The following is a 23,036-nucleotide window of genomic DNA, read 5'->3' on the forward strand; positions in this document are numbered from 1 at the left end:
TCTGGAAGGTCACTGGTCCCAGCCAAGGGGAGAGGAGGGGGTTACATTGCTAACTTTCCCATGACTATGTAGCCAAACCTGGACATCTGTGAGGGGAAACCCAGAGTCCTCTGAGAAGGTCATTCCAGGTCGTTTTAGTATGCAGACAGTGGCTGATTTTGTATAGGCAGAAGTCCATGAACTCAGTCTCTGGCTGTTGTCACTGTAAACATTTCACTAACAACAACAACAAAAAAATGTATTCCTTACTCCTTAAGGAGTCTGGGTTGAAACCTTTTGGCAATTACCAGATTTGGTGTAAATTGTCAGTGGGTAGAAAAATGTTGTGTTGTACAAAGTGACATATTGTATCCAGGGCCAGTATCAGATTGCTCTTTACCTCTAAGTAGCTCTTCACAGTTACAGAGTAGATGAAGCACAGGATCCCTTGTCATCCCCCAGCACGGCTTCGTAATCAGTGAGTGATCCACAGGGCTGAGCTGACTGTTAATCCAGCTTGGTGAACCACTTGAGTACAGGTGAGCCCTGACCCCACTGACACCTTTGGAGCACTGGCTCTTTAGCCTTCATTCACAGGAGTTCACTGCGGGTGGTGTGTAATAGTCAAACACAGTATAGGGACAACTAGGAGAGGGCGCATGAGAGCTCAAAGGAGAAAAGGGAACCAAAGGAGTTCTTTCTCTGCCAGCTTATTGTCAAATAGGAAACAGTCACAAAGTTGTAGTCATTTCTTCCTTAACCCCGGAGCTGAGCCAGAGACTGCCTTTAACCCCTTTGCGTGAAACTCCGATATTTATTGCTAGGAAGAGCTCGCAGCCGTTCTCCTGAGACTCTACGTAATGAAGCATTTATGTACTCATAGACACAGACCAGCTATGCACTGCCTTACATGTTCGTCCACATGTAGCCATCTCTGTATGTACATACGCCCACATGCTTATCACCAGTTTAGGCCCTCTCATCCCTCACATGTAAACAGGGCCGTGGGCATGTGTGCAGACGTAAATATCTTCAGCTAACAGTTGAGCATCCCCCAGCAGCCCCTGGGAACTCTGCATTTCCTCTCAAGCCTTAGACACCGGGAGTGTGTGCAGTGTGAAGGAAGGCTCAGCGGCGGAGGTTCAGGCCTGCGCTTTCAAAACCTTACCACCCTGGCCATCACCAAAGATGGTCGTTTTCGACATTTTTCCCAACAGGGATATGTGTGGTTCTGGTTGGAGCCAACTCCATCTGTTACCCTTTTTATTCCTTGTCAACAACAGAGAGAACAGAAAGTAGCCATGCCTTTCAAAGAAGAGGAGACAGGGCTCTGAGAGGCTCACAGCTCTGCAGAGAGTGCACTGTAGTAATGCAGAGGGAGCTCAAGTCCTGTCCCCTTGGCTGCTGCTGCTGCTGCTGCTGCTGCTGCTGATGATGATGATGATGATGATGATGATAAATAACTTTTAAAAAATGGGGTATAGAGGACAAAAAGGGGTGCCTTAGTGGGTAAGAGCACTTATCACCAAACGTGTCAGACTGAGCTCATTCTCAATGGAAAGAGTGAACCAGTTCCTGCGAGTTGTCCTCTGACCTCCACACACAAGCCTTGCACATACACATACACACACACACACACACACACACACACACACACGCACACAAACGCGCACACACACACACACACACACACACACGCAACTAATAAATAAATGTGATGTTCTGAAAAAAAGTTTTTTTAACTCACAGGGTTGGTGTGGCTGTGACTTGACTTTGCTTAGTGCACATGCGCCCAGATAGCCACCCCTTCCTGTGGTGGTGGAACTATCCGATGCACTTCATGGCACTGGCTAGTGAGTTTCAGCCCTTCCCAGAGCTCGTTCTCACAGTGAGAAGGTGCGGCTTGCCCCCGGGAGCACTGTCCTCTGAGAGGGAAGAACAGCACAGCGGGTGGTTGCTATGGCCACGTCTCCTGTCACTGAGTGTGTTACCCCGCATGGGGAATGAACACATGGCTGTGCTTGGCACTGACTCAGCAATGCCGAAGCATATGTCCCTTGCAGGAATATAATCCAAATCATGTGTTTCCTGATGACCTACCCTACAGTTGTTGGGGGCGGGAGGGGGGTACACACCCACATCAGGTAATGGAAACGATTTGGGGCGGGCGGTGCTTTGCCCTAGAGGTGGCGCTGTGTCTTTGAGCATCACCACTGCCGTGTAAGTGTGTGACCTTGAGGTGACCCTTCGTGTGCCTGTGCTGCTGTTCCCGTGTCTTACTTTTTTTCTTGATATAAACACTGTGGTATTAGATTCAGGGAAGGAAGGAAATTGGGGAGGAAGGAAGGGAAAGAGGCTGAGAATTATCTGAAATTACTTTTACAGCCGGAAGATGTGCCACATAAATTCATAATGTTTAAGAACTCTTCAGTCATCTCCCCTTATTTAATCGGTCGTCAGTAACAGAATATGGACGTGGGGAGCCTTCCTTGCGGCTTTGTTTTCCTTTCTCCCTTGAAGTTATTTATGAAGATCTTCTATCCGAATGAAAAGGGAAGCCCTAGTGTTGTTCAGCAGTCAGGCAATGCCCTAACCTCAAATTAGGGCTCTGTTCCTGTGTTCTGGAAGCCTTTGGAACTGGGAGGTTCCTACTGTGACGGCACTCTACTGTTTGTTGTGTGATCCCTAAATGGCACAGCCAGAAGGATTTCCATTGTGAGGTCAGGAACCAGAAGGAAGAAGAGGGCCCATTGTTATGGGCTACACTGCACACGTCAACAGAGCACAGACCCAGGCAGAGCTCTACTGCCAGCTCCCCACAGATGGCACTTGTCACTAGCCTCACAAGCCTTGATTCTTATCTGCAAAAAAGGACACCATATATGCAAGCCCACGCTGGCAGTTTGTGGGAGGTTACCAGAGAGAACTGCCTAGTAGTTGTCCTCAAAATGACCGGCTGTTGAAAGGCGCTAACGTGCCTGCACTGCCCTCTAAAAGCTTTATAGATATAATGTGTTTTATCCTGCAAAGCAAACCTGTGAAGTAGACGCTGGTCTCTATTTTACTAATGAGGAGACTCAGGCACCAAAGGGTTAAATGACCATAGGCATCCTTGCTGGTCTACACATTCACATCCTAAGCTGAGTTGTCTTTTTTTTTTTTTTTTTTTTTTTTATTAATGTGTATGAGTACACTGTAGTTGTACAGATGGCCGTAAGCCATCATGTGTGTGGCTGCTGGGAATTGAACTCAGGACCTCTCCTGGCCCCACTCACTCAGGGCTCGCTCTGGGCTTGCTCCACTCCCGCGTAATTCACTGTAGCTGTCTTCAGACGCTACAGAAGAGGGCATCAGATCTCATTACATCTCATTATGGGTGGTTGTGAGCCACCATGTGGTTGCTGGGATCTGAACTCAGGACCTTCGGAAGAGTAGTCAGTGCTCTTACTCACTGAGCCATCTCGCCAGCCCTGAGTTGTCTTTTTAAATAGTCATGTTTCACTAAAACAGATGAAGTATGAAAAAAAAAGAAGCTGCTTAGAGGAATAAGTGAGGAATCTGAATCTTCATTCCCCTTTTGATGAACATGGATGTTCTCTGTGGGACTAGGATCAAGAGCAGAAGGATACAGCCAGGCTGTTGGGGGAAGGGTGCTCCGTGCTTAGAAGACTGTGGCTCACAGAGGACTCACAAGCGATGCTTGCATGAGTACCAGTCAATGTGGTAGGCTGGACTGAGTTGGAGAACGTGAGAGTTGTTGAGGTGGGTGTTATAGATGGTGCCAGAGGGAGTTGCTGGGGGCGGGGGGAGGTTCAAAGACAGATGAGTCACTAGGAGAGAAATGCCATATAAGTTTCTAAATGATAATTACCCCAATTCAAGGAGGGAGGGCACGCTTACTAGGAGAAGCAGCACTGATGTGGACTTGAGAGACTGAAAGCACAAATCAAGGTGTAGGGGTCTGAGCCAAGAGGGAAAGAGTCGTTCTTGGCACTCTAAGGCTCTGACAGGTTTTTTTTGGGTGGGATTGTGAGCAACCTGTTGCCCCCTGCCCATAACTCAGTTTTCCCATCTGTTGGTAAGAAAACGGTGCCTGCAGTTTTTTCTTTCACTGGGGGGTTTTCAGAGCACTTGAGTTTTTAGGTAGAGAACCCATCATCTCATGGGAAACCATCCCAGGTTCCTTGACAAAAGACAACTCGAATACTTACATAATTCTTCATTTGTTTCCAAGATGGGTACATATAGTCAGGCCTTCTGGGAACTGGCAGATGTTCACAAGAGTAAAGGTCCCACACACGGTGACTCAGTTACACCAAGCTTTAGAACAGGCATCACTCATCTGGTGGGTAGATAATATATCTTTATTGGGCTCATAATAACCGTCTGGATTTGTCTATATCAGATTATTTTCTCTTATTGGAAAGGCCATTCTTGACTAATATTGAATCACTCTCGAGTTTCTTAAGCTGACAGCCTCAAGTTTTGGTTCTTATAATTACTTATATTTGGTTAACTACATATCTGGTTAGGATTCTTGAAGAAATCTGTCTATGAGAGGCCATTGGGTCTCTGTCAGGACAGTGGCAGAATAAAATAAAGATGGAGCACTGAAATATAATGTGTTTTTACAGTATACACGTACACATGCATGGACTCTTTATCTACAAATACACATATACTGTAAAGGAGCCAACCTGCTGTGACTGTCTTTTGTCTAACTCGCGCTACACCTGATTGATCTCAGTTCCTTGGGCTGTGCAGAGCAGGTGGCCCTGTGTTGTGAAGGAAGTCCTTCTTCCTCTTACGTGTGTCCCCCTTGAATGTCTGTGATCATTTCTGTGCCTTCATCCTCACGTAGGCATGAGGCTCTAGGCTCTGATGTATCCACTTGGTCCAGCTAAGCCACGCACTGGGTCTGCAGTTCTGTCATTTTGCTGTACAACTCTGAGTTTAGAATCTGACCAGATGCTAAGCCCAATTGTCCCCAGGATGGTAAACACAGAGGAGTGTCCTTCTCTTAAAACTTTGCTACTTCCCATCATTGCATCACCATGTAGTGCCTTTTCACATCACAATCACTTTCTGCTAGAGCAGAGACAAAAGTAGCCTTGGCTGTTGTTTTCTGCAGTGTTACAGGAGCGCTCACCGTGGTGTGCACCCCTGACAGTCAGCCTCATTGTCACCCATGTGATATGCATATCCAACCATGAACGCTCGATGTCACCACCCTGCTTCTGGGCCTGTGCACCTGTCAAGCAGTTCTCAGTTTCTGTCTTTAGGATGTCCTCTCTTCCGTCCTCCCTGCAACTCTGGCCTACTCCATCTATGTAGATTCATCACTGTAAAGGTTCTTCCTTCTTCCTGCACGCCTGTGTCGTTCTCTCAGTTCAATCAGCAATCATGTGCTGTGAGTCTACCTGGCTCTTTCCTGCATGCAAAGACATTCAGAAATGTAAAAGGCCTTAACTGTTAAAGGGCTTCCATCTGCAGAGTGAAAACGCTGACCTTATCCGTAAGTGATAGAATGAACGTCTCCACACGATCAGGGGAAGGGTCTGCTCTTCCTGTGAAGGCAAAGACCAAGAGCCATGGCCATGTAGCTTGATCAGAATCCACAGAGCCAAACCCGCTGCTTGGCAAAGCTTATGAATAATTTCTTGGCAGAGCAGAAGAATGAGGAATGGCACCATGTGAAATGTTCCTTAGACAAAAGGCAACTCAGTAAGCCTTGGAGAGTGGTCAGGATTGGGATCAATACGGATGAAAAGGAATAGGGTCCATTATCAGTGGGGCTGAGTACAGTGACGTTTATAAAGAACTTCACCTGAGTGAAGCACACCGGTGACTGGTGCTGGGAGGTCTGTTTTTCATTGTGGTTGATTGAACCTAGGGCAGCATGCGTGCTAGTCCAGCTCTTTACCACAAGAGTTCTCTTCTCGGTTGGAAAATACATTTATCTCTTTATGTAGAATGAAAGAGGTCGGATTTATTAAACAATTTAAAGAGGCTGTGGAAAAATGTGTGTGTGTGTGTGTGTGTGTGTGTGTGTGTGTGTGTAACATTGTTTAAATTATTAGAGTGTGTGAGAATCCAGAGAAGCTGGTGGAAGGGAATGGTGTAGCCTCAGGCAATAAGAGCTGCTGAAGGCTGAGTGAAAGGGAGAAAGGCCAGGAGGAGGCATTCTGAGGGACATGCAGGACTGTCCCAACACTATCAAAAGAACAGATTCAGGCTGTAGAGATGGCTCAGTGGTCAAGAGCACTTGACTGCTCTTCCAGAGGTCCTGAGTTCAATTCCCAGCAACCACATGGTGGCTGACAACCATCTGTAATCTGATGCCCTCTTCTGGTGTGCATTAAGACAGAACTCTCTGTCGGTTGTGGTGGCACAGGCTGGAAGGCTTTGCTGAAGGAGTCAGAGATAGGAGGATCACGAGTTCGAGGCCATCCTGGGCTACACATTAAAAAAAAAAAAAAAAAAAAGACAGAACACTCATATACATAAAATGACTAAATCGTTTTAAAACACCAACCAACTAAACCAGATTCAACAGAGCTACTGGGTACTTGGCGACATTGTTCAAAGTTTGAGAAGGACAGATTATTTGTGAGGTAGTTTTTGGACAAGCTGATGCAGAGACAAAAATGACATCCAGTCAGGATCCTATTAAGGATGTAGCTTCCGGGATGGCTCGGGCTATAATGTTAGAGACAATAAACATAACTAATAACACTGTTGACAGCATCAACTAAGTTGTCTTTCCCATCTTTGTGCCAGTGAGATTTAGAATCACCCCGAGTGATGTCTGTGTGTGTGGTACCTTGGGGAGGAGGGGGTTTGGCGTTTGCAGAGCCATGTATATTGCCAGTCACTGGATCTCTACATGCGCCTTGAAGACATTAAAGACCTCCTGGCCACATCTTGACAGCACCACTGTAGCTGAGGCGTCCTATTCAGTGAGCCCTCTTTGTTCCTCACAGTGTGGGTTTTACTACACTTACCAGAGTCACAAGACTGAGTAGACAAGACCCATCAATCTTTTGTCTCTTAATTATTTTCTGTAGTATAAATTTAATACATAAAAATTGTCATCTTTTGACATAGTGTTAGTCTCAAACTACCTCTGCTGACTTGAGCAGGGTAGGGACGATTCCCCAACCCCAAGACAGTTTGGGTTGCAGCTATCTCAGGTCACAAGTATGAGGATTTAAAAGTACTTCCATGTATATAAAAGTATGGAGATCAGCTTTGGAAGGATTTTGTATAAGGAAGTGACCAAAGCCTTGAGAGAGGTCGGAAGCGGTGATGGTTAACTACGGATGTTGTCAAGAGAGTATTAGAGCTGCAGTGAACAGTGCAGAAGGGAGCATGCCATTGGATCGCTTTGCTCTCCCCGTAGGTTTCTTCCACCGGGACTTAAAGCCCGAGAACCTCCTCTGCATGGGACCAGACCTTGTGAAAATCGCGGACTTCGGATTGGCTCGAGAAATCCGGTCAAGACCTCCATATACAGACTATGTGTCTACTAGATGGTAAATGCTTTTTCTCTCCAAATTATTAATTGTGTTTTTTAAAAAGTACAGTTATAATGTATCTTATGTGTAATGACATCAAGTGTAGTGACACACACCTCTAATCCCAGCACCCAGGGGCACGAAGATTTTTATGAGTTCCTTGTCAGGCTGGTCTACGGAGTGAGTTCTAGCCTGGCCAGGGTTATATAGTAACCTTGTCTCAAAAAAAAAAAAATCAGAACAATAGAAACAATAAAACATTATGATGAGGACCGTATTATTCATAAGCATTAATTTCTCATTAAAAGGAGAAAGTAGTTCAAACCCTGCAGGTATTTTGTTACTGAGTGAAGTATAAGCTTGTTAAAAACAATTTTAAAAGAAAAACCATTGTGCTATCTATAATCTAAGTAATTTTTTAAGTTTTTAGATGTATTATTTCATGTGTATGAATGGTGTGTGTGTGTGTGCGTGCTTTTGTGTGTGTGTGTGTGTGTGTGTGTGCGTGCACCATATGCATGCCTGGTGCCTTTAGTGGTTGGATCCTCTGGGACTGGATTAGCAGGTGATTGTGCACTCTCATGTAAATGCTGGGAATTGAACCTGGTTCCTCTGCAAGAGCAGCCTGTGCTCTTAATGGCCAAGCCATTTCTCCAACCCACATATAATTTTTGTGTGAAAGCTTTTCTGAGGATAGTGTCCCCATATCTCCTTCCCTGTTCCCTCTTTTTCCTACCCAATTCCTCCCTGTGCTTCTGAAGGTACTGTATGGTGGGGAGATTACTGAGTCGTAGAGTATGTCTTGTGCTCAGGGAGAACCCAAGTTGGGTTCCCCACCCTTTTCATGTGGCTTCGAACCAACCATTTATCACTCCAGCTCCAGAGGGATCCATCACCTCTGGCCTTATGTGTACATGCCCACACAGAATTCTTTTTTTTTTTTTTAAGTTTTATTTATTATTGTATGTAAGTACACTGTAGCTGTCTTCAGATGCACAAGAAGAGGGCATCAGATCTCACTATGAGTGGTTGTGAGCCACCATGTGGTTGCTGGAATTTGAACTCAGGACCTTTGGTAGAGCAGTTAGTGCTCTTACCCGTTGAGCCATCTCACCAGCACCCCCCTCCCCCAGAATTCTTAAAGGCTTCAGAGGAGGTAGAGGTGGAGGAGGAAGAGGGAATCAGAGAGACTTTAGTAGACGACTCTGGGAGTAGAGGCTGGTGTTTAAGACTATGGGCTGCAGTCCCACATGGAGCCCAGTAACTGAACATGGGCTTGTGAAATAGTGGGCAACAGTGAAGGTGAAATGGTTCTGAATGTACAACTAAAACCTAATTCAAAATCAGCTGTGTAATGGATCGGAATCTTTCTGCCCGTGATCTCATGTTCAGGTGGGACTTTGCTGCAGCTTTGCTACTGAACACACATGCATGCTTTTCAGTGTGTATGCTGTTCCCACACACGGTGCCAATGATCCTGCCCCAGCCACTGCATATGATCCAAGACTGCTGCATGCTGCACCTGCAGTGTGTTCACCATCTGGATGAATTGTTTTGCTCTTGTAGAATAACATAATGGTTGGAGTGTAGAAAACAAAGACTTTTAATTATTTTCCTACCACCATTCCTCAGCAAATTAGTATCAAATTAGGAACTCTCTGGATTGGATTGTGTTGGAATGTTTGATTTTTAAAATTGGTGTTTGATTGAGTTTCATTTGAAGATCATTAGATGGGGCAGAAACTGTGGCTCAGTGAGTAGAGTACCCACCCACTGTGCATAGAGCCCTGGGCTCAGCCCCCAGCATCTCATCAAACCACTGTGTATCCAGTAATCCCTGCACTAGACACAGGAGGATCAGAAACCCAAGGTCATTCTTGGCTACATCATGAGACTGAGGCCAGTGTGGGCTTCATCAGACTCTTCTCACCAGGTTTGATGGTGCATGCCTTTAGTCCCAGCTCTTGGAGGCAGAGGCAGGCAGATCTCTAAGTTTGAAATCAGCCTGGTCTTATATAGCAAGTTCTAGGACAGCTAGGGCTACACAGAGTAACCCTGATTTGAGGGGGGGGGGATGATTAGGTGAATTTTTTTTTAAAGATTTTATTTATTTTAAATATGAGTACACTGTCACTGTCTCCAGACACACCAGAAGAGGGCATCAGATCCTATAACAGATGGTTGTGAGCCACCATGTGGTTGCTGGGAATTGAACTCAGGACCTCGGGAAGAGCAGTCAGTGCTCTTTAACTGCTGAACCATCTCTCCAGTCCCATAGGTGAATTTTTGCTTTCATCTTTAATAAATGATAAGATTATATGTACTCTAAAGAATGGATTAAAATAGATGTGTGGTTTGTTACTAGTAATCTTTAAAATTTTATACCTATTTTACATATACCTGAGGAAATATAAAAATTTCTGAAGTGAAACAGAGTCATAAGTGGAAGAAGCCTTGACTAGATCCCTATTTATTTTCTTTCTCTTTCTTCCTTCCTCCCTTCTCTTTTTCTTTCATGTGTGTAGAGTGTATATATGTGGGGTATATGTGTATATATGGTTCATGAGTGTATGGTGTTCACACAGGGGGTGGGGGTCAGAGGAGGATACTCAATGTCTTCCTCTATCACTGTCAGCTCACCTTTTTGGCTGGGCTGGGTAGCCAGCAAGCTCATGAGATCCACCTGTCTCTGCTCCACGGTGCTGGAGTTACAGGCACAAGAAGCCGTGCCTGGCTTTTTACTTGGGTGCTGGGATTTGAACTCAGTTTCTCCTGCTTGCACAGCAGCAGCAAGTACTCTTACCCTAATACTATTAGTTGGTTTTTTGGGGTTTTTTTTTGTTTTGTTTTTTTCTTTTTTGGGGGAGGGGGCAGGGTTTCTCTGTATAGCCCTGGCTGTCCTGTAGACCAGGCTGGTCTCGAACTCAGAAATCCACCTGCCTCTGCCTCCCAAGTGCTGGGATTAAAGGCATGCTCCACCACTGTCCGGCAGACTGTTAGCTTTTATTACTGGCCATGATAGCTGCCGAGCCCTCATAAGCCCCTGTACCACATTGCATTTAGGGAAACTATATACTTTTACTGAGTTGCTTATTGAATTTAATTTCTAGCTGTTAACTTTGTCTTTTCAGGTATAGGGCTCCAGAAGTACTGCTGAGATCTACCAACTACAGCTCCCCCATTGACGTCTGGGCGGTGGGCTGCATCATGGCCGAGGTGTACACCCTCCGGCCTCTTTTCCCTGGGGCCAGTGAAATTGACACAATTTTCAAAATCTGCCAAGTGTTGGGAACACCGAAGAAGGTAAGGAACAGAACAAAGGCCAGTGGGCCAAAGCCATCGGCTTCCTGCTCTGCCCCTCCCCAGTACTGTACAGCGCCGACACAGTTGAGATTGTCCTAGACCTTGACCATTCTCTGCTCAGGTTCTCTAGCAAGGCCAGCTTCTCCCCTTTGTTATGCTTACAGCTACGGTGTTCATCCTGGCTCTCTCTGCTTTCTCTCTATCCCGCCTCACCCTTCACAGATTCCTCCATTCGTATGCACACAGTTATGTCTTCTAAGCCTTCCAAAGGTGCTCTCTATCCCCGCTTCTCTCCTTTGTAACTGTTTGAGTCCTTACAGCTTATTTGGGGCCTTCCCTCCTCACTCGGTCACCTCTGGCTGAATTCACCTGAAGCACAGAGCTTACCATTTAGCACGCTTCCTTCCTCCGCCCCCTATTTCTGCCTGCTGTCCCATCACAGTCCCTAGAGGGCCAGCCTTGAGGCTGAGTGGCCATGGATCTTAGGGGTTTTTTTTTTTGGTTGGTTGGTTTGGTTTGGGCTGGGTTTGGGTTTTAGTGTTGGCTTTGATACAGGGTCTCATCTTATAGCCCAGGCTGGCCTAGAATGCACAAAGATCCACCTGCCTCTGTCTCCTTTGAAGTGCTGGGAGGAAAGATGTGTAGCCACCACACTCAGCTGCGGCTGTTTCTCCTTGCAGACCCACTGCAGAGGTGGAGCTGGGACCATGGGTCTCTTTGTTTCCCACCCTCCACCTTGCCCCGACTCTCTGCTTTCCGGGCTTTCTCACCAGCCTATCTGTCAGTCTGTCAGTCTTTCTCACCAGCCTATCTGTCAGTCTGTGACGAGTCTCTAGTCTCACCTTCCTAAAAGCAGTTCTGGTTACAATCTGACCTTCACTTATTAGGTGCATCTCGGAACTCCTCAGCTCATTGCTTCATTCCTGCACACAGGCTGGCCCTGTATCCTGGGATGGCTTCATTTCTGTATGTTGCTTGAATGAGCGTCTCCTCAGCGATGGTCAATGCCTTTCTTCCTCCACAGGACTCCTGCTGCTGCTTCTCCAGACTCCGCTGTATCTGAGTTCTGTGCTGTTCCCAGACTTGACCTGTGTTCATTTTCCAAGTTCCCAGTACCATTGCTGTTATGAATTCTGTCTTTATATTCTCTCCTCCTTCTCTGCTCTTCCTCCTGTTCCTCCTCCTTCTCTTCCCCTCCCCCACTTTTTCCTTTGTGTGTATGTGTATCTATATGTAGAACTAGGTATCAAACCTAGGGCCTTATACATAGTAGACAAAAATTCTTTCGTTTTTTTGGGGGGGGTTGTTTTTGTTTTTATTTATTTATTTATTATATGTAAGTACACTATAGCTATCTTCAGATATCCCAGAAGAGGGCATCAGATCTCATTATGGATGGCTGTGAGCCACCATGTGGTTGCTGGGATTTGAACTCACGACCTTCAGTAGAGCAGTCGGCGCTCTTAACCACTGAGCCATCTCTCCAGCCCCCGTTTTTTGTTTTAAAGAATTATTTATTTTATGTATTGGAGTACACTGTAGCTTTCTTCAGACACACCAGAAGAGGGCATCAGATCCCATTATAGATGGTTGTGAGCCACCATGTGGTCACTGGGAATTGAACTCAGGACCTCTGGAAGAGCAGTCAGTGCTCTTAACCTCTAAGCCATCTCTCCCGCCCTTGTTTTTTGTTTTTTAATTGTTTGAGTGAATCATTACTCCCACCATGTTAATGATAACATTGTCAAAGTCCTCTGCTGGCCTCCTTCCTCTCACCTTCTTCCCCTTCATCTACCCCTCTGCTGGCCTTTGTCATTTTTAATTATTATATTTTAAAAGAAATGTCCTATTTTGTCAATCAGATGGTGATATTTTTAAGGGAAGGATTTATATTGAATTATTTTTAGATACTCAACAAACACTAAGCATTTTCTCAGGAACTGTCTGATTGGATGATATTCATAGTAACTGTTAGCTCCAGGAAGAGGTCAAAATTCTATTGCAGTGTGCCTTACAAAACAGTAATGTTGAAAACTGGAGAGAACCTTATGCCTAACTGCTCAGATTTTTCCATGGTTCGCTCCAGCCTTCTGTGTCCCAGATGTGGGATGTGTGAACACTTGGAGCGTGGGGCAGAGCGTTGTCTCTGTCTTCTCAGTGTAAATATTTAGCACCGTCAGGCTGGTGATAGAGTAACACATGGCAGTTCACAGACTTATTGGATTAGGAATCCGACCATTGCTTCATCTTGTTTTATTCTCTTTTCCCCTTAAAAATATACTAGCAGTTTCCAAAACTCATGTGTCAGGGAGTGCAGCAGAGAAAATGCCAGGGGCTTCAATCCTCAGTCCTCCAGAGATGGACAGTCTTCAATGCAGGTTACAATACAAGCTAAGCTGGTGGGCAATCATGGTCTTGTCTGCTGTTTGTCAGATTGCATGCAGGGTAGTCTGTGTTAGGGTAGCCCCGGCCTCATCATGTACACGTGCCTAGTGAGGCCAGTGGAGGCACCGGGCCTCATCATGTACACGTGCCTAGTGAAGTCAATGGAGGCACCGGGCCTCATCATGTACACGTGCCTAGTGAGGCCAGTGGAGGCACGATACAGTTGCCTTTCTATTATGGGTGCATGGAAAGACCCCTGACTCCAATTACAGCTACGGTCTGAACACCATTTCCTGTCTTTTCCTCCAGACTGACTGGCCTGAAGGCTACCAGCTGTCAAGTGCTATGAATTTCCTCTGGCCCCAGTGCATACCCAATAACTTAAAGACTCTAATCCCAAATGCTAGCAGTGAAGCAATTCAGCTCCTGAGAGACTTGCTTCAGTGGGATCCCAAGAAACGACCAACCGCTAGTCAGGTTTGCCTGTTTGTTTGTTTGTTTGTTTGTTTAGTTGTTTTTCTCTTCAAAGCATTTCTTAGGAAATCTATACCTAACTCTGAATATTTCTATAAATTAAAAATTGGTAACATGGTTGAAGAAATTGTATTGACCCCTCTGAACTGGAGGAATTTAAGGTAATCTGAACCTTGTTGTGAACAATTAAAATAGTTCAGATTAAACTGTTTGATTTGAACATTAATATATATGTCACAATATGTGATATATACGTGATCTGCAGTGAAAATGAACATAAAATTGTCAAGAAATAAAGAGCAGTTCAGAAAAGACCTGGGTACCTGTCAGTCCTTGGAGGTGTTTTTAAATGTGCTCTGGATGAGTTAGGATCATGCAGTAGTTGGGAGATAAGCCTGCACAGATTGCTGAAAATAACCGTGCCTTACAAACCCAGCTCCTTCCTGTACAGATCGCTAGAACCACACAGGTAACTGCAGCCTGTGTTTTCATGACTTTGCACATGCTGTGGTTTGTTTTATGTGATTTCAGCCTAATGAGGACTCCACGCGGTAAATATTTTTGTCTTCCCCTTTATAGGTAAGAAAACTACATCTTAGATAGTTTGAGTAGTTTCCCCTAGTCACTTCTTCAGTAATTGGTATAGATAGTGCCTATAACCCAGGCGGCAGGGCTTCTGAATGGGGCTGCTCCTCCTGTCTGCCCATCTACCCTCTCCTGGGCTACACTGATAAATTATGAAATGTACCCAAAAGAGCTGGGGTAGCTCTCATCATTCACTGCCTCCTGCAAGCCTGGTTTTGCATTAGTTGTGTTTGAACCTTTGTCAGTGTGGTTCATGAACGATAATCTGTGATCTTTTATCACAAAAGCAGCAGAGCTGTATGAAAAAGTGCCAGCTTAATGTTTGAATTTGTGGTAGCTGGAGAGATGGAGAGACATCAGTTGGAGAAGGATAGGGGGACAGAAAAGTTCTTCCTCAAAACCCTAAAGAGTTACAAAGTTTATGCACTTCAGACGGTGAAACTCACAAATGGTTGAAGGGCAGAAAGGAAAATTTCTCATGAAGCACTTTATTTTTTATAAGATGCCCCTGAAATACTAAGTTAAGGTCTTTATTCTTGGTTTTAGAGAGCCAAGAACCAAGAGAGGACTAGTATCAGAAAGGCTCAGAATGCCCTCAAGTCAAATCAGGCTTGCAAAGACGCTAAGGGTTACAAAGAATCCTTTTCAGGTTACATTCCAGAGCCCAGGACTCTGGCAGGGTGCACATTGTTTAACTCTGTGCTTACATACAATACCTGTAGATGTCTATAACTTACGTTCCAGACTCAGTAAGAAAATGCTGCTGTTTTGAGTGACGTCCATTAACAATTTCCGGGAAATGCATACAGAATTTCATACAGTTGTAAGCTTCTACGCGTTAAGGCTTATTCCCTGATCATCCAGAAACTCAGTTATTCATAGCAACTTGCTTCTGAAGCTTGTCTTAGTGGGAAGGCTTGAGTGGATTGAGTGGATTGTGGACTGTACTGTTGACTTGGCCTGAGTCTTGGCAGAGCTACCCACTGCCTGCTTTGTCATTACTGTTTGGTTAGTCAGTTGGTTTCGAGACCAGATCTTTTATAGCTGGCCTCACCTGAACTTCCTGTTTAACCAAGTCTGGCCTTTGACTTCTGATCCTCCGACCTCCAAATTCCTGAGTGCTAGGGTTATAGACATGTCCCACCATTCCCAGATTCATACCATTTATTTGCCTTATCCAAATAATTTTAAGTATTGCAACTAATGTGTAAATGTTATGTTAGCTCAGATATGGAAAAACAGAAGGGGATTGCCATTGTAGGATATTGGTTTATACAGCAGGCTTGGCTGAGAGCCTGTAGTGTTCACACGAGCTATCGTCCATTGATCATAACGGTGCTCCCTGTCCCTTCTTTGCTCTTCTCCTAATGCCTCATTTGTCATTCTAGGCACTTCGATATCCTTACTTCCAGATCGGACACCCACTGGGCGTCATCGCCAAGGACTCAGGAAAACCACAGAAAGACGCCCAAGACAAGACAGGCCCACCTCCTTACATCAAGCCAGCCCCTTCTGCCCAGGCCCCAACCAAGACACATACACTGATTTCTACACGACCAAACCAAGCCAATCAACCCCCTCAGCATTTCGTGCACCCCTACAAAGGCGATGCCTCTAGGACAGAGCAGCTGAGCCATGTTCAGGAGGGCAAGCCGAGCCCACCATTTTTCCCATCCCTCCACAATAAGAATCTTCAGCCAGTAAGTGTCGAGTGTCTACGTGGACACTTATTTCTTCACCTCTCAGTTATTTTTCTTCTGGCCACAGATAGTGTGTGAAATATTTTCCATTTCAGTGCATAAGCTCATATACATTTATCTTCACAGTACCACGGCCTTGTGAGCAGGCTCGTGATCCGAGGTCTGACTTCAGTTTCTGCCTTCTTCATAACAGCACCATTCCGTGTTAGCCGTCCGGCTGTTGCTCTGATGGAACAGCATGACTAAGGCAACTTAGAGAAGAAAGAGTTTATTTGGATTTATGGTTCCAGCCGGTTAGAGCCCGCAGAGACATGGCAGCAGGAGCGAGAGGCTAAGGGCTCACATCTTGACTACAGACACCAAGCAGAGAGAGCACACGGGAATGGGGCCTGGGTTTGGCAGAGGCCAAGCCCAGCGACATATTCCCCCCAGCCAGGCCACACCTCCTAACTCTATCCAAACAATGCTACCATCTGGAGAGCAAGCACTGAAATATCCCTATGGTGGACATTCTCATTCAAACCACCATCTGCTCCTGTTAGCGAGTGGAGTAGTGTTGGCAAGTGGACTCTATAGCCAGAGTTCTGCTCTTCAGCAGCTCAGATAACCAACGTCAAGTTTTCTGGCTTCTCTGTTCCATATTATCTTACCTGTTAAGTAGAAACAATTATGTCTACCTAATATGATTATTTTGAGGACTGACCTAGTTAATACTTGAGAAGAATAGTACCTAGTATTTCATATCATCAAAACATGCATAGTGCTAGCATGGTTTATGTCAGTATGATACAAACTAGAGTTGTCTGAGAAGAGGAAAAAGAGCCCCCATTAGATTGGCCTGTGGCAAGCCAGTAGTGTATTTTCTTAGTTAGTGGTTGATATGGGAGGGTCCAGCTTACTATAGATGGTACAACCCCTGGGCAGATGATCCTGGGGTGTGTAAGAAAGCAAGCTGAGCAAGACTTGGGAAGCAAGACAGTAGCCATGGCTTCTGTTTCAGTTCCTGCCTCCAGGTTCCTGCCCTGCTTGAGCTCCTGCCCTGGCTTCCCTTAGAGATGAACTGGAAGAGTAAGCTGAAAGAGGCCCCTTCCTCTTTATTGGCTTTTGGTCATGTTGTGTTCTCACAGCAATAGAAACCCTGACTAATACTTCCTAAAACTCAGGAATTGCTAAGTATTGTTCATCGCTAGAGAGTCAATTTCTTCATCTACGGATGAAGATCTTAGTTTATCTCTGACCCCACTCCCACTCCCCAAGACTGGTTTGTTCTTGATCATGAGAGATCCTAATGAAAGGACAATGTTTTGAAAATCCTAAGGCATGGGAAGTCATTCTCCTGTCTCCAGACTGTTACTCATATTATTATGATGAACTGATGTCAATGCCGGGTTATTAACTGAGCACAACTCTTTTTTTCAGCTAATTTCTAAATAGACAATATATGATGCCAGAAGTGTTCTGGACAGTTAGAAACGGTGAGCTGTCCGATGTAGTGCTGGGAACTGAACTCTGGTCCTCTGTAAGATCAGTGTGATGATGTAGTGCTGGAAACTGAGCTCTGTTCCTCTGTAAGATCAGTGTGATGATGTAGTGCTGGGAACTGAACTCTGGTCCTCTTTAAGATCAGTGTGATGATGTAGTGCTGGGAACTGAGGTCTGGTCCTCTGTAAGATCAGTGTGAACTTAGAACCACAGAGTTTCTCTTCAGCCCAAGGGTTTTCTTTTTTTTTTTTTTTTAAAGATTTATTTATTTTATTTATGTGAGTACAGTGTAGCTGCCTTCAGACACACCAGAAGAGGGCATCAGATCTTATTACAGATGGTTGTGAGCCACCATGTGGTTGCTGGGATTTGAACTCAGGACCTTTGGGAGAGCAGTCAGTGCTCTTAACCACTGAGCCATCTCTCCAGCCCAAGGGTTTTCTTAATTGGGTTGTTTGAAGTGAGAAGAGCTCCCTCCCACCCCCCAATATAGGCCCCATTTCCTGGGCTGGCCACTGGACTTCATGAGTGGAGAAAGCAGCAGACACATACTAGCTCATCGCTGTCTGCTCTTGGCCATGGGTGCTGTGCTGCTTGCCTCGGGTCCCTGTCATCTCACCTTCCCCACCAGGACGGACTGGAACCTGGAAGTTCAGGGCAAATCAACGCTTTCCCTGCTAAGGCACTGTTGGCTTGGTTTGGTTTGGTTTGGTTTGGTCTATTTGGTTTATTTTTTTCCAAGACAAGTTTTCTCAGTGTAGCCCTGGCTATCCTGGAACTTGCTTTGTAGACCAGGCTGGCCTTGAACTCAGAGATCCACCTGCCTCTGCCTCCCAGGCACTGAGATTAAAGGTGTGTGCTGCCACTGCCGGCCTGCTAAGGCCCTTTTGTCAGGGTGTTCAATCACAGTAGCAAGAGAATATGTCGGGATACTCCCTTGGATCTTCCTTTCTTACATTCTTGTTTCATGTAACTTTGTGAAGTTCTGTTTGCAAAAAATGGTAGTTGGTGCAGGATGAGTTAGTGACAGAGTTGATAGGTTTGCATTTTCAGACAGATGGAGTGCTGGGCGGTGGTGGCGCAGGCCTTTAGTCCCAGCACTTGGGAGGCAGAGGTAGGTGGATTTCTGAGTTTGAGGCCACCCTGGTCTACAGAGTGAGTTCCAGGACAGCCAGGGCGACACAGAGAAACCCTGTCTCGAAAAAAAAAAAAAAAAAAAAAAAAAAAAAACAGATGGAGCCTGTGCGATAGCACCATACTTCAGTCCTTCTTACTTTAACAATGGAAATTCAGCATAGAAACTATTGGTGGATATACAAGGCTGTGCATCCATTCCCTAGCATGTTTGCATACACACACACACACCCCTACATACACACACAGACACCTCTACACACACACATACACATATACTTACATACACACACACACACTCCTACATATACACAAGCACACATACACACACACAGACAACCCCTATACACACACAGACATACACATACATACATACACACACACACACACACACACACACACACACACAGACTATTGATAGTTAAACCCTGTTAATGTTGCTTTTTCTTTTCCTTCTTCTCTATTTGTATACACAGAAAATCCTAGCTGGCCTGGAACAGAAAAATGGTGAAATCAAGCCAAAGAGCCGGAGAAGATGGGGTCTTATTTCCAGGTCAACAAAGGGTTCTGATGACTGGGCCGACTTGGATGACTTAGATTTCAGCCCCTCTCTCAGTAGGATAGATGTAAAAAACAAGAAGAGACAGAGTGACGACACCCTCTGCAGGCAAGTGCGCCGTCTGTCCCCATAAGCAGGCTGCCTTGGATCTGCAGGTCACCAGTATCCCCTCTCCCCTCCTGACTTAAACCACATTCTCTTGATGCAGGTTTGAAAGTGTTTTGGACCTGAAGCCATCTGAGCCGGTGGGTACAGGAACCAGTGTCTCCACCCAGGCTTCCTCCCAGCGGAGAGACACGCCGACCCTGCAGTCCACAGCCAAGCAGCACTACTTGAAGCACTCTCGCTACTTGCCTGGTAACAGAAAGGGCGTGCTGGCCTCGATGACCAATAACTGATCTTGTCTCTGGGATCACTTGCCATCGTGATCTGTAAATACGTTCTATTCTGGAGGACGAGTGCTTCCATGTTGTCTCTTGTGCCCTCCTTAGCCCACAGTGTAGACCATATCATGCAGCTGAAACCCTGTCAGAGCCATCAGCCATTGCTCATGAGAGGAAATCCAGATTTCTTACAAGCCCCAGACACGCCTCACACTGCATGCTGTGTTGCCTCTGTGGTCAGTGTTGTGGTTAATGTGCTCAGCCCACACTGGCCTCTGAGTCGTTGAGGACATCATAGAATATTTGGGCCTTGCAGTTTTGTTTTACATAGGCATCCTGAGATGAGAGACTTAGGGTAAGAAACGTGAGCTGAGCCTCTGAGGACGGAAGGCTTGGCGAGAACCGAAGAGCATGCCTGAAGCCTGTCTTTTCTCTGCCACTCAGGAAACAGGGGAGCAGTCTAGTTGCACATTATGGGCAGTACTATAGATACTAAGTTTTGTATTTTGTAATACCAATGACACTAAATTTTGTATTTTGGTAAGTACCCAAGCCTCTCTCCGGACTTCAGATCCCAACCTCACACTATTATCCCATCATCCACTCATAGGTGAACTCAACCGTCTGTGTATCAAGTAGCCACTATATGCTAAGCACACGCATACACACGCGCACACACGCACACGCGCACATGCACGCACGCTCTGCCTTCCAGAATTGCACAGCTCCAGGTAGCTCCTTCACATTCATAGCCTCGCGGTGGCATCATGGCACTGCCCTGTGGATGAAGGTGAATGGAGCTCGCGGACTCATGGTGAGACTCCAGCACACAGCATCACCTCTGTGATGACAGATGGTGACACACTAGTCAGGAAAGATTCCTCTGAGCAACTGGCTGGGCAACAAAAAGTGAGAAAGAACAAGATGTACAGAAACCAAGAGAGGAGCACTATAGGCCACGGAGAGAGTCCGCACCAGGGGCCTAGAGACAGGCCATGCCAGTGTGTGCAGAGCAGAGGGAGGAAGGCATGGGTATGTGGCATGAGCTATTTGTGGGGACCTTGTCAAATATCTGGATTCTATTTTCTTTGTTGTTGGTTTTTGTTTTGGCGTGGGTTTTTTTTGGGTTTGGTTTTTTTTTTTTTTTTTTTTTTGGTGTTTTACGGACTGAGCCTCGCCATGTAGCCTTAGCTGTACTGGAACTTACCATGTAGACCAGGCTGGCCTTGAACTTACAGAGAACCTTACAGAGAGCTTCCTGAATATTGAGATTAAAGTTGTGTACCACTCTACTATGCTGAATTTCATTTTTTTAAAATAGAGGAAATCCTTGAAAGTTCTTAATTGGAGGATATGAGTCTACAGTTAGGGCCCAGCAAGCTACGACTGTCATCTGTGTAAGAGAAGAAGGGAAGCCAGTCTGGAAGTACATTCCGGAGGGAAGCCTCCAGAGGCATTAAATGCCTCACTTGAGGTTGGGAGAGTGATGGGTCAGGCAGGCTCTCAGAGTTTTGACATTGTCTTAGAAGGCTGCAGATGTGTTTCGCATGGTGACAAATGTGGAGGGATCCAGGTCTGAGGAAACTACAGAGTCCTCTCCATCGAAGCTGAGTGGGGAGGAGGAGGAATAGGCTGAGTAAACTTCGGTTGTGTAGAACAGCTGTGGAGCCCAGCTTTGGCAGAAGCATGGAGCATGGCAAACATTTGTCTTGACCACTTCACGGCTTCTATGTTCTATGTCCTGGTGGCCTCTTGTGTGAAGGGGCTGCATTAATGAGGTTTGCCCGCACAGTGATGTCATCAGCAGCTAATGGTGAGGTGATGTAGGCCATGTGAGAAGGTGGAACAGACACAAGACGAAGCCAAGGCCTACAGAGCTGTAGCATGGGGTATCTGTGAGGAATGGAGAGAACCTAAGTGTTACAGGAAAGAAGTCGCTGGGAAGAGGGAAGACTAAAATGTTTAGGAGTCCTGAAGGAGGGCACCAGAGAGGCAAGACCTGGACAGATCTGTTAGCTGAAGCTTAAGAAAACCTCACAGACTGCCCACAAATGAGATAATGTATCCCACTCAAAGATGGCCTCTTCCCTTTGCGTCTGTCAGGTAATGTCACCAGTTTCTGTATTTTTGAGTTTTGCTGTTTTGTTTTGTTTTTTAACCACAGAAATTTTTTATGTTCTGTGTTACTTTTATTTTTGAAATTTGGTATAGATTTATTTTACATTTCAAAGAAACTTTACTGTGTCTGGTCAAGGTATCTAAAATAATGTCACAGGCGACACATAAATAGTAAGAAATGCACTAGAGCGACTGTAAGCATGTGTCCTAGTCACTGCTCCGCTGCTATGAGATGTCACAGGCGACACATAAATAATAAAAAATGCACTAGAGCAGCTGTAAGCGTATGTCCTAGCCACTGAGCCGTTGCTATGAGGAGATTGCATGACCGCAGCAACTCTTAGGGAGAAACCATTTCACTGGAGCTGCCCTACAGTGTCAGAGGGTTAGTCCACTCTCAGCATGGAGGGAGATGTAGTGCTGGAGAAGGAGCTAGAAGGCCAAATCCAAATCCACAAGCAGCAGGAAGAGAGAGGCACTGGGCCTGGCTTGAGCGGTTGAAACCTCAAAGCCCACTCGCAGTACAGCACTTCCTCCAACAAGACCACACCCCCTAATCCCTCTCAAGTAGCCCCACTCCCTAACTACCAAGCCTTCAAATACAGGAGCCTATGGGGGCCATGGCTGTCCAAACCAGCTCAGCAAGTGCGCAGTGAAATCAGAAACTGGACCGCTCCACGGGTGAAAGGACTCGTTTATTTGGGGAAATTCAAAACTCTCTTGGAGGGTCAGAGAGAAGAGCAAAAGGTGTAAAGGCGTTACTAGTTTTAGAGGAAGAAGGTAGCTACAGGGTTAGGGAGGTGTGCGAGCCCGGACAGCCTGGGAGCCAGTCCGGGGACTTTAATATGTTTGCAGGTATGTGTTAATAAATGCTACATTGCGGAAGGCTGCCTGCTGCTGCAGTGGGGCTAAGGGAAGATGTGGCTCTTCCTAAAACACATCACAAGTTCCTTGGAACGTGCAGATTTGGGGCTTTTGTTTACCCACCCACAGGCAACCCTTCTGTTCACCCTGTCAGAGTCCAGCCTGAGCTGAGCCCAGAATGTCATTTACAACCTTGTCAGTGATACTGCCGCTGGGGGTGGGGGAGGGGTGGGGATGCTTTGGACCTGACAGTGACAAAGTAAAGTGTCCACTATCTCATGGGGTTATCATTCATTGTTCTTCTGGCAAGAACAGCAAAAACTTAATTTAGAAAAGATGTCATATGTGGTACAGTTGTGTCGCCTGTGGTCCTTAGGTGATAAGACTCACAGATGGCGCCCCGTTCTCTGAACCGACCTTAAGTCTTCTCTATTTTGTCCCTGCACACCTGTTCACAACTGTTGGCTTGGTTTTTTTGGGTTTTTGTTGTTTTGTTTTGAACTATCTCTCTGTACTTGTTTTATAATCTCTGTAAATTTGATTTTTTTTTTTT

At 45.7% G+C, this 23,036-nt stretch overlaps 1 protein-coding gene across 4 annotated transcripts in view; it reads left to right on the forward strand.

Moving 5' to 3' along the window:
• Nucleotides 1-23,036, forward strand: part of Cilk1 (ciliogenesis associated kinase 1) — a 68,675-nt gene that overhangs the window by 37,244 nt on the left and 8,395 nt on the right. For all 4 annotated transcript variants that reach the window (XM_031346082.1, XM_031346081.1, XM_031346084.1 and 1 more), the window contains 6 exons: nt 7,382-7,514; nt 10,628-10,799; nt 13,494-13,661; nt 15,632-15,943; nt 19,036-19,226; nt 19,327-19,475. In XM_031346082.1, the coding sequence (XP_031201942.1) occupies nt 7,382-7,514; nt 10,628-10,799; nt 13,494-13,661; nt 15,632-15,943; nt 19,036-19,226; nt 19,327-19,475 (1,125 nt within the window). The remainder of the gene's footprint in view (nt 1-7,381; nt 7,515-10,627; nt 10,800-13,493; nt 13,662-15,631; nt 15,944-19,035; nt 19,227-19,326; nt 19,476-23,036) is intronic.

The sequence above is a fragment of the Mastomys coucha genome, unplaced genomic scaffold, assembly GCF_008632895.1.
Source record: "Mastomys coucha isolate ucsf_1 unplaced genomic scaffold, UCSF_Mcou_1 pScaffold23, whole genome shotgun sequence".
Lineage (NCBI taxonomy): Eukaryota > Metazoa > Chordata > Mammalia > Rodentia > Muridae > Mastomys > Mastomys coucha.